Source organism: Anoplopoma fimbria, chromosome 3, assembly GCF_027596085.1.
Source record: "Anoplopoma fimbria isolate UVic2021 breed Golden Eagle Sablefish chromosome 3, Afim_UVic_2022, whole genome shotgun sequence".
NCBI classification, from domain to species: Eukaryota; Metazoa; Chordata; class Actinopteri; order Perciformes; family Anoplopomatidae; genus Anoplopoma; species Anoplopoma fimbria.
In genome coordinates this window covers 24,400,043-24,417,543 of record NC_072451.1, presented here as the reverse complement: position 1 = coordinate 24,417,543, position 17,501 = coordinate 24,400,043, and the positions used below count along the sequence as shown (strand labels likewise).

The 17,501-nt window shown below is 40.7% G+C and overlaps 1 protein-coding gene across 1 annotated transcript; it reads right to left on the bottom strand.

Moving 5' to 3' along the window:
- Nucleotides 1–213: 213 nt before the first annotated feature.
- On the bottom strand, nt 214–16,101 carry LOC129113706 (nuclear receptor ROR-beta-like). Its single transcript, XM_054626152.1, has 10 exons — nt 15,737–16,101; nt 9,102–9,187; nt 8,848–8,989; nt 7,881–8,408; nt 6,480–6,601; nt 6,036–6,168; nt 5,376–5,483; nt 3,330–3,440; nt 2,797–2,909; nt 214–2,700 (listed from the first exon to the last, which is right to left on the bottom strand). The coding sequence occupies exons 1-10, from the start codon at nt 15,741–15,743 to the stop codon at nt 2,539–2,541; spliced, it is 1,512 nt and encodes a 503-aa protein (XP_054482127.1). The 5' UTR covers nt 15,744–16,101; the 3' UTR covers nt 214–2,538.
- Between the last annotated feature and the right edge of the window lie 1,400 nt (nt 16,102–17,501).

Here is a 17,501-nt window from a genome sequence, read left to right as displayed (position 1 = left end):
TGAAATGATAGTCTGTGATTCAAACATTAAAGTGGCAGTGGCCATTTACATGCGCAGAATTAGAATATCAGAATGGTGATTTCAGAGACTGATTAGACCTCTGATCAGATACAAATGTGCAAAGATCCATTTTACATGTATAACAACATGAAAGCCAAATTCAGCTCAATAAAGACTCAAGACAATTCAAACAATTCAAGACAATAAAGATAATTCAAAAGAAAAAGAAACCATTTATTACATTCTTAAAACCACATATAATGTATCCCATTGGACAACAATATATATCGAGCTGTGTAACACAGTTACTCTTGGACTAGTAATATACCTCTTGTACATTTTGTCATACAGGGAAAGAGAAGGGAGACAAACTATTATTTTTTTGTTTGTACCTAGTCTTTCTTCAATTAAAAAAAATAGATCACTGACTTTACAAGACAAAAGTGGAGACACAAAGAAAAAGGTGGATAAAAGACTGACAAATAAATCACAGCAAAGAGAAACATTAAACCCTAATAATGAATTGATGTTTAATGCTACCTGATGTTTTTTTTAAACTCCTATGTCTTTTAAATTGGATTTTATTAGGACAAAAGAGAAGGGCTTTGACACTTTGTGAGTGACATTCACAAAAATAGAACTTACGTCCACAGTGACTATGGTTATGGGTCTCATCTTAGGTGCAAAGGTGTGAGGAGCACGAGGCTAAAAGACGACTCTGGTAATAAAAGAGACAAGAGACCACAGCTAGCTCCCTGAGTGGTAGACAGAAGGTCCGCAGACTCTGCTCAAGAGCTTCACATCGCCCCGAGTAAGACATTATCATCATCAACATCATCTCAATGTAACAACCTTCAGATAGTGTTATTTATGTACATGAAACATGTAAACAGCTATGGGTGACCTTGTGTGTCTGATATGGAATAAAAAACAAACAAAATAAAACAGATGTACTTTAAAGTCTTACTGGCATTGAGGCCCAACTCAGGGGGCAGCTGGTAGCTCTGTCTGCCCTTAGACTAGTGTCCAGTGAGGGAGAGGAAAGTGTAAGTGCTTGGTGTATGGACAAGTGTTAGGTTAGAGACTAAAGGAGAGAGGAACAGCAAATGTACAAAATAATACAGTTGTTTCAACCAGCAAGGAGGGTTTATGATACATATTATGGATCATCATCTCTGCAGCCTTTAACCAACTGAAACATTGTGGGTGAAAGACAATTACACTACACCGACTGTACTGACTGCTGATTAGAAACAGGTGGGGAGACCCTGTGTATCCCATTTTTATTATACAGTTCATGAAGTCATCTTTTGCCTTGCTTTCTCTTCTCCTTAGTGTCCTTGTGTCTTGTCTCTTTAGGCAGGGCGCAAAAGCGCAAACTGCAAACTCTCAGTTTAAATGCAATGTTTTTCACACCTTAGTTTAGGTGCACGCCCCCCCCCGCTGTGTCGCATCTGCAACAAGTGTCCATCCCGTCACTTGCATTATGACCTCCCCTAACCCAGCTGGGTTTTGCCGTCAGTGCAAGAGGGGATGTTGCAATGGAAACCTGAGAGAACTTCCAGGAGAGGAAGTAGTCCAGAAAACGATCAGCTTTCCTGAAATATTCATCTTTTCTCTAAATCTTACTCCACACTTTTCTCTCCCTCTCTCTTTTAACTGAACTCACACATTCCAACTCTCTCCATATACTTATATAGTCATCTATTTACATTCTTATTTAAAATATTTGTTTATAAATGTGTATATAAATTAAAGATAATTTTATCTTGTCCTGTCTCTAAGTGGCATTTACAAGGAAAGGGGTGTTTGGGACTGAGGTTTCTCATTGCATTACAAAAGCCTACAAAAAGGCAGCACCGAACACTGTCTAACTGTGTGTGAAAACTGGTTCTGAGCTGATTAAAGAGGTCGGCCTAAGCCATGAGTCATGTCATATCTGTGTGTTTCATATCAGAGACGGTGACTCATTGGTCCCTAAGTGATGGTCAGTACAAGGGTATTGTCTGTATGAATACGCAGGCGTTTCATACTGAGATGTATTTATGAGTGCTGTGTTAATAGTGAGATTTGTGGATCAACACGACTTCATTCTAATACTTTGTGTAAAACTCTGTCTAAGATTGGCAGGTTTGTACATTCACTGTTGTTGGGTTCTGGCTTGTGCACTGGTGCTTATCGATGAGGTACATTCATGACTGGTTGGGTGATCCACACTGGATATGATGTTAAACAAGTGTTGGAGCCTGGAGCTGTCTCAGGTCTAGTGGGCTGTCATTATTAAGATGCCCACTTGTTGTTAATGCTACAATATGCAGAGGACCATGATCATGTGTGGTCTGTAGTGTAAGGTGCTTTGCCTGCTGGGAAAGTGGAGGACTTCTTTGGGATCATGGGAGACGGAGTATTTAAAGTCTTGGATTGTCTCTTAACTGCTGGTTGTTGCGCTTCAACATCTCTGTCCTTCTCTGTCTCTCCTTTTTGCTTCCCTACTTCTCAATACACTCTCCATCTGTCTTTGTTTTTCTATCTGTCTGTCTAGCGGTTGGTGGAGTCCGGCAGAGACATCTCGCTGCCAAACACTTCCCGGTACAGCGGTGGGAAACTGTAGGCGGTCTCTGGGTGGACCAAACGGAAAAACTCCAGTTTATCTATGTGGAGGTTACAGATAGACTTCATTATGGGCAGCTTGGACACCATCTGCGGGGGAAGAAGATATACAAAGGTAAGTTCATGTATGCTTTATGTTTCTACTTTTGTATGTGTTGAGGAGGAGCTGTGACTGCTTGTCTTTACCTTGTCCAGTTTCTCGTCTGAAGCTCCACTCTTGTGTAGACTGTGCTGCAGAGCCAGGTAGACCTTCTCCTGGAGCTTCTGAATCTTCTGGCCTTCTGTTAGCCAGGGCCGATCTACAGGAAAGAAAATATTTCCCATTCACATATAGTTTTGTTGTCTATTGAAGTAACGTATAGTCATTGTCCGACAGTATATATTCTATGTACCTTTCAATCAAGTCTTGCGCATCATTTTTACACATTTCTCCAAAATTCAGCATGACATAATTAATATGTTTGGAAACTCAATTAATATTTGCAATTGAGATCTGTGAGTTAATTGTATGGCTAAACAGGATGAAAGGATCTGCGGGTTGCTGCTTTAAAAGATGTTAAGCATTAATGAAGAGAGTATTGAACATCACTGTGTCCTTCCAAGGCCAGAGCAGCATTGAATAGTCTGTTATAGACAACTATGACATGGCAGTATAATGTGCACTCCTATATATGTATTGTATGTGAGAGCGAGAAAGAGATAAAGGAGGAAATAATCACCTGGAGAAAGAAGAACGACAGCGCTTAACAGGGCCATCTCTTCATCAGATAGCTGTAGACGGCAGAGTCCTTTTCCCAGGTCAAACACTGCACTGACCAGGTCATCACAACCTGCATAAACACAGGAAATCAATACTTTCATTGTTAACAATGATTGCTTGAATACTTTGAAAGTCCTGCTTAATTTGCACACACTACCTGGAGTCCCACAGTATTTTCACCTCCATGCAGTCGGGCTTTAGAACCAGCCATCTCTGCATGACATCATATGTGCCATTGATAATAAACAATACTGTGTGGCGGTGTTTGTTGACTTGGCAAAGGTCTTTGATTCTGTGGACCATATCATTCTGCTTGATAGGATAAAGGACAAAGGTCTTTCAGGGGGTGGTCTGGCGTGGTGTCCCTGTCTGACCCACTGTCCCTGTCCAAGGCTGTTCCTCAGGGGTCCATTCAAGGTCCAACCTTATTAAAATCTACATAAACAACGTTGCTCATGCTTCAGGTGGCTCTCATTTTCATTTGTATGCTGACGACACAATCTTGTACACATCTAGCTCCTCCCTGAATACCGCCCTGATTTCCTGCAGCACATCGTCAATAGTATTCAACAAGCTTTCTCCAACCTTCAGCTTCTCTTAAACACAGAAGAACCAAATGGCATGGTTTTCAACGGACACTTACCACAAACTGCCTACATTCTCAAAATGTCCTCCCTGTATCAATCAGAACTCTAATTTGTGGATACCCATATGTACTTTGGTATCTGGCTAGTTCTCTCCCCTTTAACATGCACATTGACTCACTGCTTACCAAAGTCGGATCAATAATGGTTTTCTGTACTGTAACAAAGCCTCCTTTACCCACTCTGCAAAGCACACCTTGGTAAGAATAACAATTCTTCCCATCTTAGACTATGGTGATGTAATCTACAGGTCGGCATCCAAAATCTTCTAAATAAACTAGATGTCATCTACCACACCTCAATCCGCTTCGTCACCAGTGCTAACTGGTATCAGTTCATCTTTAAAACTATCATTGGTAAAAAGAAACACATATCTCCACTCACGCATCATATCCAACAGTAACTGCAATTTCTGCTCTAGCAATTTCATCAACATGGTCATTCCAAAAGTCCACACCGCCTTCAGCCTTTTCTTACTCCAGTCTGCTGCTCCAAGCGACTGGACTGAGTTGCAAAAGAAGCTAAAACTCCACAACTTCATTCCGTTATCCTCCTTCAATAACTCACTACAAACGCTAGTCTCTAATCACTGTACCTGTTTCTGAATTTGCATCTCCAGGAACACTGTTTTATTTTTATATATTGTACATATTATGATGTTGTATTTTCTTGTACGAGATCGTTTGAGAAGTATCAATGTTAAATATTGTTTTGTAACCACTTGCCCCCTGTTGCTGCCTTTTTGGCCAGGTTGTCACTGAAAATGAGAACTGGTTCTCAATTGACTTATCTGGCTAAATAAAGGTAAAATTCAATAAAAAAAAAGAATTTGTTTAAGTGACAGCAGATACCTGGGATGAGTGGGGAATAAGTGTTAAAGTGTTTTCAACAGCACACAGATACACTGCTGTATGGACTGATATCACATTATGGTCTTTTAAAATAGTTAATTACGGTATATGTATATATTTAAATTTTCAAGTTCTTATTTTTAAGATCTTAAGTTGATGCCACGAAGGCTGCAATATCATCTATTATCTTTATTTAATGTTTTATTTTCTTTATTTAATGTTTTAATATCTTTATTTAATGTTTTATTATCTTTATTTAATGTTTCATTTTCTTTATTTAATGTTTTATTTTCTTTATTTAATGATTTATTTTCTTTATTTAATGTTTCATTCTCTTTATTTAATGTTTTAATATTTTTCATTTAATGTTTTATTCTCTTTATTTAATGTTTTATTTTCTTTATTTAATGTTTCATTATCTTTATGTTTTCTTTATTTAATGTTTCATTCTCTTTATTTAATGTTTCATTTTCTTTATTTAATCCTCTAAAAACTACATCTGCTACTCACCAAGTGCTTTGAAGAACTGAGCCAGGGCAAACTTTCCATTGAAGAAAATGGTGCTGTTGTTGACGTTGAAAGCTCGGCACATGCGTATCAGCAGGACCTCCAGACAGCCTGAAGCGTAGCCACAGATAGAGGCAAAGACATGGATGAAGAATAGGGAGGGAGGAGGGAGGGACAGAGAGGGGCCAAGATGCTCCGACATGCACAAAAACAACACAACAAAAAATAAATAATTTTGATCCAGATTGGTGCACAGCATATGCAATGACATTTTTGAACCATTTAAAAATCAACAGGATAACATGGATATCCACAAAGATTTTTTTTGGAAAAGTTCAAAGCATTTACATAGAGTAAACGCATCGTCCAATATATGCATTATATGTGTGTGTGTGTGTGTGTGTGTGTTGAAGAGATATAAAAGATAATTGAAAATTTTGTTTCAAGAAGGTTTTTTCCCCAGTGTTTGAACCAGGATAGTGTAATTCATTACAACACAGCATATGGATGGCATTAAAGGTAAAGGTAGAGGGTTGGAGACAAAAATACCAAAAAAAGACAGGAAGGAACTAAAGTTAGCAAGTTTCAAACTTTGTTTACTTTGCAAGAATTATCTATGGATCAAGTATTTAAGATGTGAGCATTTTTAGACTGTGCACTGACCTGCTTTCAGCAATATAATCTGATCATTCTGGCACAGGTCCATGAAGCCAGCGATGCGTTTGGCAAACTCCACCACATACTGAACGGCATTGGTAATGTGGTGTGCACACTGCTGCCACATCCACTCAGCTGACTGAAAAAAGTGACACAAAAAAGAGATTACAAGTCCATTTACATCAAATCAGCATAAATATCTTCTTAGTAGTCGTTCAACGCCAAATCAAATTCAGTACTTGCAATGATAGTACTGATAATAACACCTTTCTTTTGTTTGTGCGACTAAAACACTACATCAGCAAAGTAAGCTAGTTAATAAAATATAAACATTTATATCTGATATTGCATTTTAAACACTGTTAAAATCATCCACAGAAGGCCGATATTGGGATGTTATTCTTGAGACTTGACAAACCACACATGGAATTCAAGGTGAGCATCATGTACCTTGTTTTGAAAAGAACGCGTTTCCTCAGGTGTATATTGTGCCCAGGTGAATCTTTTCATGTCCTCAGCGCTGTACTGACACGTTTCCAAGTGAGACTTGAGAATACTCTGAGTGATGCGCTCTGTGAAAACACACACACACACACGCACACACACACACACACACACACACAAGCATCAGTGTTTTCTCAAACTAGGTGTTTGTGGTGGCAGCAGGTTTGAGTGAAAGAGTGGTGTTATTTACACATCAACAGATCTTGAACCTTGAACAACTAGATGCTCTGCACCACTCTGCTCTGTTACGTAAACCACTGATGCCCCTGACAAGATTAAGTGATAATAGCTCATGTCCTTATTTCATCTCTGCAGCTGTTAGGATCTTTTCCACCTCCTTCACTTATAATACCCACCAGTCATAATATTTACTCCTTGCTTCCTTTAAAACTCCCCAGAGCTCTATTCAAAGCCTCTTTACAGTTTTGTGTAGCCAGTAACCATAAAGATGTAAAATCCTTCCTCAAGGCCTTCAGAGACGCTTCTCTAAAAAATGCCTTTGCATCCTAACCTCTATTAATACCACTAGACTATGATCCCTTTATCTGTCCCTATTTTTGATCTTATACATCTTTATGTCCAATGCCTGTTCCATACTGCTTGTTTCCTGTTTGTTTTGCCCATTATATCTTGTCCTTGTCCTGTTTTGCTGTGTTATCTGTCATGTATCATTCTGGTTCTTCTTTGTTTGCTAGCCTGTTTATAAGAGATGTCCTGGTGCCTTATCTTTGTTATTTATTGAATAACATTGTTTTTTGTATTAGGTTTGCTCTTATTGTATTTAGTCTTATTTCATTCATGGTTTGATGTACATTCTAAAATAAAAGAAGATAAGAACCAGGGGGAAAAACAAAATGACAACAAGAGTAACTGTACCAGATTTAATGGTATTATATATCCAACAGTAAAACATGCTCATGCCATTTTTTTACTTTACTTTTATTCCTCCTGGATTTCTCAATTATGATAGATTCTGCTCCACCTTGCTGTCTTAATGTAAATTGATGTTACTGAAAGTCCAAACTTATGGCAATGCTTTCCAAGAAAAGGAATCATGCTGCCTGAACTTCTTTTCAGCGAGTGACTTAATGTCAAACTCTTGGAAGAAGTGTTTGGGTCAAGAGCGTGCAGCAGGCAATTCCCCCAAAAAACAGGAACAATAGGACAAAATATAAAAAGGGGACCTCTCTTATAATCCTCTCTTATAATATTAGTCTCAAGTAAAGGTCTGGTTCCCTCTTCATTAAAGTACATAAAAGCTTCGACCACTATTTGAGAGTTTAAGGTATACTCATAAATGTGAATAAAAGAAGACATTATTTGTTAATAATCATTGTCAGTACTCACCAAGGTCTGTTATTGAGCAGTCATCAGGCAGATGGTCCAGCAGTGCATGTGTGTGTTCCAGCAGCGGATGCGTGAGAGAGTGTGTATGCAAGAGCTGGATCCCGGTGGCGTCTGCCCCGTCCAGCATAGTCTGCTGCGGGGAATTCTGATTGGACAAAGACGACGACGAGGAAGAAGCTGGCGACGAGTTGGAGGTGTTCCCGGTGCTGGCTCCACCGCCGAGCAGCTCCAGACTGCAGTACTCGCTGGCCTCGTCGGGGGTCAGCGGCAGGTCAAACAGGTCGGGCAGCGCTGCGATGTCATCCAGATCGCTGAGGGTGGAGCTGGAGGCCCCGCTGCTGTAGGACCGGCTCAGACCCTCTTCACTATCCTCTCCGCCACCGCCACAGACGCCGTCCTCCTTGGGTATGGACAGAGCAGTGGTGCCCCCGCCAGCGGAGCCCACACACTCCTGGGACTTTTGATGCTTTTGCACTTCGGCGTATAGGCTGTCACGCTGCTTCTTGGACATACGACCAAATTTGACCGCTGCAAAGAGAAAACACATTTTATTATAGCGGACAAATTTACAATGTAAATACTTAGTACCTGGTTAAAATGAAAAAGGATTAAATAAATTACACATTTTATTCATATTTCTTTCTTTAGAGCAGAGACTTTGCAAGTTTGCTGTGGCCAGACTATTTCTGGTTCACATACTTATTTCACCTCATCCATAATATTACTTGTTCAAGTCCCCATATAATATTTGAAAGATGACAGTCCATAAACCTTCAGTCTGTATACAGTATTTTTTTTTCTCTCCGCAAACTATAGAACAGGGCAACAAGTGGCGTGCCCTCTCTCTCTGATGCGAAACATCAGTGATGAGGGCACACGTACTGGGATTTGCCAGGGAAACACATACTTTTTTAAAAACATACTATGTGTAAAAAGAGGATAAAGTGTGATTTTTGTGTGTGTTTACCATCTCTGCTCATGCCCAAAGCCAGACACTTCTGTAGGCGACAGTGCTGGCAGCGGTTGCGGTTAGTTCGGTCGATCAGGCAGTTCCTCTGGCGGGAACAAGAGTACATGGCATTGTTCTGCTGGCTGCGCCGGAAGAAACCCTGGACAAACACACACGTACCATCACTGTTAATGACGAGCACATTTGAGATTGAACAGGTTGGCTAAAGTCAAGTTTGGTAGCCTGGTTTACCCTCTGTGTTTCCTCCTCACCTTGCACCCTTCACATGTGATGACTCCATAGTGGATTCCTGAGGACTTGTCCCCACAGATCTTACAGGGGATGACCTCGATCTGAGCTGCAGGACCAAAAACAACATAGACAAAAGAGCAAAAGAGGTCAGATCTACATACAAAGTGAGTGAACTAGAGATTAAACAATCAGTCAACATTTGCCTTGTGAAGTGCAGCAGAACACTAATGAGTTGGACTGTGGACTGTTGCAAAAAACTTTTCATATCTAAATACTAATACAACATTGGGTAACATGATGTAGTCATTCAGACCTACACTTTCACAGAAAGCCTATATTTCACATTGAGTGCATGACATTATCAAAGATTCTGTCAATGATTTTCTTTTGGAATAATCTTTCTGTGAAACTCTAGTCAGAATTCAGACGTCTGTAATCTGCAAGGACCTACAATTGTTCTTATCAAAATAAAAAATGATTGATTGATCACTGCTGATTCTGGTGTTTGAATGCTTCTTATCATCATTGGTTTAAGCTAAGGTTTCAACTGGTCTTGCTTACTTTACTGGTTAAATTCATTTTTTTTTTATTTGAAAGGGCCCTTCCTCTTTGGTCAGCATCTCTTCCGGTCTTCCCAATAAGTCAGTTATGTGTCTCCTAATACTCTTTTCAAGAGACACATAACTCTTAATAGTCTAACTTATTTGTAGCCCTTTCAGCATATTGTCAATAAATTATGCATTTCCAATTATATGCTAATGATACAGCTGTACAATTGGTCCCACTTAAACCTGACAAAATGGCCAAATTATCTGGTGTTTATGAATCTTTTAAAGTGCTGAGTGGAACTGAACTTCTTCTTGCTTAATGAGATGAAAGATTAGATCTTGGCAGCTTCTCCATGGCTGTAATATAAGACTCCAACTGTAAACCCTGGCCAGAACTAGCTCCTTCTTGAAAAGGTCAGCTATGGGGCGGCTGTGGCACATGAGGTAGAGCGCTTGTCCCGTAACCACGAGGTTGGTGGTTCAAACCCCTCTACCAGCAACATGCCGAGGTGTCCTTGAGCAAGACACCTAACCCCAAGTTGCTCCCCGGGCGCTTCATTGCAGCCCACTGCTCCTCCGGGAAGGGTTAAATGCAGAGAAATAATTTCCCTGTTGTGGGACTAATAAAGGCTTAATTATTATTATTATGCTTGTATCTTGTCACGGTTATACTGCAGTAAGTCAGTGTACCCTGAGTCACCTCCAGTTGATACATATGCAGCTGCAAGAAGTTTTACAGTCACTATTTCACAAAGTTGTTATGTAATACCTAGCCTTGCCTCCCTTCTCTGGAAGCCTGTGAGTTTTTAGAATTAGATTTGTAAGATTTTAGGGACAATGTAAGAAGGTTATTGACTTCTGGTTCAAACGTGCCTCATTAGCCAGAGTGACCATGTCTTTGAAACTCCACATCTGTATATCAAATGTTAGCTAAAATTAGTCAAACTTTTATGTGGAGACCTTTAAAATTGTTTTGTAAAAATGTGATTTTGTAAAAATGTCATTAGGAATGTATGAACATATTTTAGAAACATAAACCAAAACAAAAACCAAGGTGTAGTTATCAAAGACAAAAACACATTATGTAATGAAACCAGAGAGTGAGCAACAATGTAGCCTCAATTAAGTCACATCTTTATTATTCCTTTTTCTACTGATGGCAACTACTGAGCAGAAAAACTGTCCGACAATAAGCGCATGCAGTATGATAACTTGCAATGAACTTTGTTTGACTGCACCCTTCACGTGGCCCCCATGAGGGAACAGAGTACACAGACAGATAGTGAACCACATGACACTTGAAAACATACACAAAGACTCCTTTCTTGACCGAGGAAAAAGCAACAGCAGCTTCATCATAAGATTCTTGTTGCTCGGCTCTTCTGCGTACAATCTTAGACTGATTTACAAAATCTAATCTGTACCACTGAGAATGATGTATGGAAAACAAAAAGAGGTTTATGCGATTGAGGGAGAATAGTTGCACCCTTAGGTACTGGAAAACACAACTTTCCATTTCTTTTCCACTTTAATGACACAGCCTCTTCTCTCAAACTGTTGACTAAAATACTCAAACTGATGAGGGCAGCTGCAGGCATGGAATGGAAAAATATCTCTTTCTCTCAGGTTCCCCTCCACCCCTCCCTCATCTCACGATTATATAACTCTTGTCTGTGAGCATTTCTCACAACACTCATTCAGCAGGCTCACTCTAGCAACACTGACAGCCCGCCCCTCCTCAGACTCTCTCTGTCCAGACTGGCTGAGAAGTGTTTGCAGCCTCCTTGGTATTGGCTGAGTCATCCTTCATTTGGGTGCTGTAGCCTGTCAGCCCATGTGCACATTCTGTCCCACTGACACACTTTCCCACTGCAGGGGGAGAAGAGAGGACTGAGGCATGCACCGTCCTGACTCTCTGCAGACCCGTTTTAAGGTGGAGCTGAGCAATGCTCAGACTTTCCCATAGAACATGTCCCTGAAGGCTCGTAGATTTATGCGGAAAACTGTTATATAACAATAAAAATTAACCAAGCAAGGCATTGATAATAAGCCTTGAAAAACGACACTTACAGTCAGGCTAACACCAAATACAGATCTGCACGGAGACTATTTCTGTATGGACTGCTGCTATGCAATAACCATGTTGCTGTTTTATTAATGAGAAACACATTTGATTTGACTGTAATAGCTCATACTGTACCTGGCAACAGTCCACTCAAAGCAGACAAACTCTGAACTTGAATGTCAGCTATGCGGCCCACTCCCCACTCCCCGGTCTTTGACATTGAGCCTCTTTAATCAACCCGATCTATTCTTGTCCTGTGCTGAGAGCCAGAATTGCACAGATGCCCAGCCGCCCACCACTTTTGCTACAACCACACATACATGCTTTCTCACTCCTCTTCTCTGACACTCTGCAGATATCCAGGCACAACCCAGAGACAGTAAAATATTGGTAGCTTTTATGTTCCGTTATTTAATGTGATTGTCCTGTTAAAACCAGGTAGATGAAAATTGACTATCCATTTAAACCAACTACCTACATATGATGATTCCATAAGTAGAGAAAATAACATTGACATCTTGAAGACTTGTAGCGCTGTACCAATAGGGAAATGAAACTAGGGCTGCAGCTAACAATTATTTTAATAATTGATTACTCTTATCCATTAAGTCATTCATTAATCATTTTCTGTAAAAACATCAGAATGTAGTGAAAAATGGCCAAAACATTGGACCAGATGTAGAACAACCCAACAGTGTTCAGTTTACTGTGATATAAGAGGAAGCAAACCACCATTTATGCACAGTTGAGAAGCTGGAACATGTGTGTCTTCTGCATTATTGCTTCAAAAGTGAATGTGACTTTATTTTCTTTTTTATCTATTAATTGATTAGTTAAATAATAATTTAATATCTACAGAAAACACTGCTGTTATGAGATAAACACCCAGGGATAATGAGGTTACTTAACAGATGTTATATATTGAAGTGTCTGACCATGCTGACAGAGACACAGGAGCAGTAGCCACACTAATGTTAAAGCATCATTTACCTTCAACCCTGAATATCATTGCTAACCTGTGATAAAACAACAATCTTAGGCATCTGACCTTTATCCCTCCAGAGAGAGTCTGCATTCCAAGAAGATCAATACCAAACCTGCTTTTTGCTATCATGATGAATGAGGGCTGCGTGCAGCTCTTTACATTTCTCACCCACTAACTCATTACTTGCGATAAATTAGTTGAAATTACACAAATGGCAAACAAAGAATGTCGTTTGAGTATGGCTAGTGTTTGAGCAGTACGAGGTCTACTTTGTGAGGCACACCAAAGCCTTTCATCAAAAAGAACACTCTAACTGTTTAGCTATGAATATGTTGGCCCCAGTGCGTTTATCAGCCAGCTAAATGTGTAACCGTGTTATCTCTACAAAAGGCTTATTCAGTACGGGCGGGGTAAAGAGAGGCAGAGACAAATCACTGATGTTTTTCTTCCAACTGCTCACTTCTTGGTATCTAATGTGAAACAAGCAGCCAATAATCCTCCAGCAGGGACCCCTTGGCCTGTGTGTAATACGATCAGTATGTCAGTGTACCAATATATCTTAAAAGAAAAGAGATGAATATTGACCCTGCAGATGTTCACACATCACTTCTCTTTTTGTAATCTTATAACCTGTTTTCAGTGAAGGCTGTTTGCTTATTATGCAAGTCACAATACCATGCAGACTCAAGCTAAATCACCTTGAGCATCAGATTGACGAAAGGCTGAATACAATTATTTGAATGTTTTCATTACCTTGGCATAAGAATAACTGACAGCACGAGAAGAGACACTAGATGGGAGGTGAGGGGCCCTGTGCTTGGCCTCCATACATATTAGCAATGCTGAAGCACTTGTTGTCTCATGCCTCACAGTTGGGTGTAAGCTTTCAGAGCTGTATCATCACAATCCTCTGTGGTTGCCCTTGTCCCCTTTTCATCTTTTGAAGTCATGTTGAGAGTATGGGAATGTTTTCCTGATGATTCTATTTCGAGGTGTTTACAAAGCCTCAAGGCCTGCGGAGATGAACCCGAGGAGAGCAAATATATTCTCAGATATGATGAAAACAAAAACCCACTTCAGCTTCAATCTATGGACTGTCTTACTGATTACGCTTGACACCTTGTAGCACAAAGCTCCCGCATAAAAACTTAATTTTACTCTCTAAGGATGATACAACTTGGGGGGGGGACTTCAATAACATAATCAAAATGCATATATACATGCTGGCTGTCCGGCTGCTGGTGCTTCAAATCAAGGGGCTCTATTTTGAAAGATGCAAATACCAGTGGAGGCCATGCTGAGGCCCAAAGAGGGGGGACTTGAACAGAGCTTAGAATTTCACAGGCCTCTTCCACCGGTTGCCACTGTGTGTATCCTATGAACTTTCACTATGTGTTTATGTAGTAAATATTAATACATTCTGTAAAAGTTCCCACTATCCAGTACAATAAACCACAGTATGTGTCGGGGGTCCAGTCTTATCAACAGGCTTCTAAAAGTTTGTCAGCTTGAGGTTGGAATCAATCATTTGGACCAATTGTGACTGCAAAGGTGTGTATGCATGTTCAAACTGGGGCAGAAACGCTGACATGCTTTTCTATGAGGAAACGACAGGTTGAGTAACGAGCCTACATTTCAAGTGCAGTGAGCTAAGAAAGGACCATGGTTTGTTTACATTTGAATATCCTGCCAGAAATGGAGCCTCCCTCCACCAGAGGCCCCCTCTGCTTCTTCTTCCTCCCTTCCTCCCTCCCCAGAAAATTCATCTCTTTCCTCCCCTGCCAAGAAAACTAAACTCTGCAGCTAATCTCCTGTCCTGCACAACAAAAGGCTGTAACGCCTAACCAAACAATAGTAAATAAAGACAAAAACGATAATAACTAAGATCTGTGCTGGTGCATGAAGATCTTTGTGATATTAACTGTCTTCTATAGACTGTGTGTAAAAAAAAGAATTAACGTCATCTTGAACTTCTATTTTTTATTATAGGGCTATTTTAATTAAATAATACTCGGATGTTCCTGATGATAAACAGACGGGAAACAAACGTCCCTGTTAATAACAATTATCTGCTGACCTCTGCCCAAGTTCAAGCTCAGCCTGTCATTGCAGTGACACACTGAAGGCCGACCAGTGAGCCTGTAGCCGCATATGAGCCACAGCTCGGCGGTTCCCAGAGCCTCTCCTCCTCCCTCCGCTGCTATGCTGTATAATGCTGGGTGACATAACTAGGTCAGTGGAACAGCCAGATCCTTCTCCCTCTGTGCACTCACACTGTAGGCCATGCTGGCACAGCCACCACACAACAACACCACACAGCTGCACCAACACAGATCTACCTTGATAGTCAAGAAAAAAAAAAAGTTTGCAAACATCTTCAGAAATGTTTGATTTTCCTTAAATATGAAAATCACAACACGAGATGATTGAAAATCCAAAAAAGCATTACATGTTATTCTCGTTAGCGAATGTGTGCTATGTGTTCACTACTTGGTTGTTTGTTTCCGATCAGAAACCTGATAAACTCGCATTACATCTCCATTACATAATTGCAGTTTTGGTTAACAACAACCTCCTCTGATGCCCCTCCCTCTCCCTATTGCATAACTCTTACATGGATCCCCAAGCAACATTTTATAGACTCCCAGGTGAGATATGACTCATACTTCAAAAACAATCCCATTTGGCACAGTTATAAAATCCAAAAGCAAAATTACGCATGTGTGTCTTGGAATTTGGAATCAGTCACACATGCGTAATGTCCATCACCAACAGACCTGAGAAATGACATAAACCCATCTTGCAGAATACACTCTCATGCTTGCACAACATGCTTCCAGCTGTTTGCCAGTGCATGCTGAACTTCAGTGTTGAGCATGACGCCTCTGGCTGTGCGCAGCTTTAGGGATTAATGCGCACTGTGGAGAAAAACAGGCGCACTTAAGTCCCAGTGTGCATACATGTGGTGGTTCAAGCCTTGACACAAAACCATTCTTCTTTACCATTCAAGTTCAACCAAACATGCACAGATTAATTGCCAAATAAAAATCAACTTACCTCTCATTTTGGTGTTTTCTTTCTCTCGGCTGAACGATGATAAAACGTGGATGTGGTTAATGTAGGCGACAGGATAGAGGAGAATAAAAAGCTGGAGATCCAGTGAACTGGCTCTGTAGATGTTAACTTTGTTCCTGCTGCAGACAGCTCTTGTAAAGAACGACCAAAAAAAAAAAAAGGGGGAAAAAACTACAACTCTGCTCCTCTAGCGCTCGGTCAAGTCCGACCGAAAATAAAGAGTTAATATAGTCTCTATGGATTGCATCGTTAGATTCAAGCTTCACTTTTTTTTCTTCCTGACAGAATAGTCCCACGGTGGACGACCGGTGATCGGACCCCCCCTCTGCGATCTGACTCTCCGCCTGCTTTCCTCTCAGTCTACCCTGCTAACCTACTTTCTCTCAGCGTGGACTCTCCCATGATCTCACTGCCGACAGCAGCTCTCGCGGGAACGCAGAGTTTAAGGTGGCTGGGCAAATGATTGACTGGTGCTTAGTTAAATTTTCAGGAAGCAATAGAAACCCAAATATAACTACAATCAGTTCTGCTTTTAAAAACAGACATTAATGTGTGCTGTTTCACAAACCTCCCTGGCACCATATCATTTACTGTGTTAACAACAGTGTAGCATGCTGCATATGAATAAATAGGATCCAATTAAGTTTGGCCTAGGTTGAAAAAAAGCTGCAAAGCTTTTTTTTTTTTTTACATTACATACATTACATTACAGTCATTTAGCAGACGCTTTTATCCAAAGCGACTTACAATCAGTAGTATATTACATATCATTCACCCATTCACACACTGATGACAGGCTACCATGCAAGGTGCCACCATCAGACTCTAACTAACATTCATTCACATCCAGTCCACACCGATGGCAAGCCTTCGGGAGCAATTTGGGGTTAAGTATCTTGCCCAAGGACACATCGACTGCCGAAGCCGGGTATCGAACCACCGACCCTCTGATTGGAGAACTACCTTGCTCTCCACTACGCCACAGCCAGAGAGCTGGAAGTTTGTTTACTGAGTATTTGCTGTATTGTATTTATGGTGTGAATGAAATACTTTATTCAAACATTTGGCTTGACTGAGCTTCCAAACATGAAAGTGATGGTGACTGAAAAGTGACTGTCTTGCAGAACTCTTACAGAAAGACAATTGAGTAATCAGGTTTTTTTATTTATAAACTTCACTGTGGGCTTGTGATCAGCATTTTGCACTACTTGCTGACATTTTATAGACCAAACTATTAATACAAAAATAAATATAATCATAGATATCCCAACACCCCTTAACACTAATGAAAGTGTACCCTATTTCTCCAAAGACTGACATGTTTCCCACCTGGAACTTTTAGTAGTACTTGTGCTATTTTTAAAATAAATGATAATATAGACAAGTGAATATATATATATATATATACTCCTCCAATGAATCGCCACCTTATCGTGGTGGAGGGGTTTGTGTGCCCCAGTGATCCTGAGAGCTGTGTTGTCGGGGGCAATAGCTCCTGGTAGGGTCTCCCAAGGCAAAGTGGTCTCGGGGAGGGGTCAGACTAAGAGCGATTCACAAAACCTCAATGAATCGGACGATACAAGGTTGTGGCACCTCGCCCGGAATAGGGAAACCGGGGCACCCTCCTGGAGCCAGACCTGGTAGGGGAGCTCGCCGGCACATGGGGCCCGGCCGGGCCCAGCCCGAAAAAGCTACATCGTGCCGCCACCCTGTGGGCCCACCACCCGCAGGGATAGGCATTGGGGTC

Coding starts and splice junctions, on each gene's coding strand:
- LOC129113706 (XM_054626152.1), bottom strand. Junction 8,990..9,101: donor TCACATGTGAAGGGTGCAAG/GTGAGGAGGAAA, acceptor GTGTTTGTCCAG/GGTTTCTTCCGGCGCAGCCA. Junction 5,484..6,035: donor GATTATATTGCTGAAAGCAG/GTCAGTGCACAG, acceptor GCTACGCTTCAG/GCTGTCTGGAGGTCCTGCTG.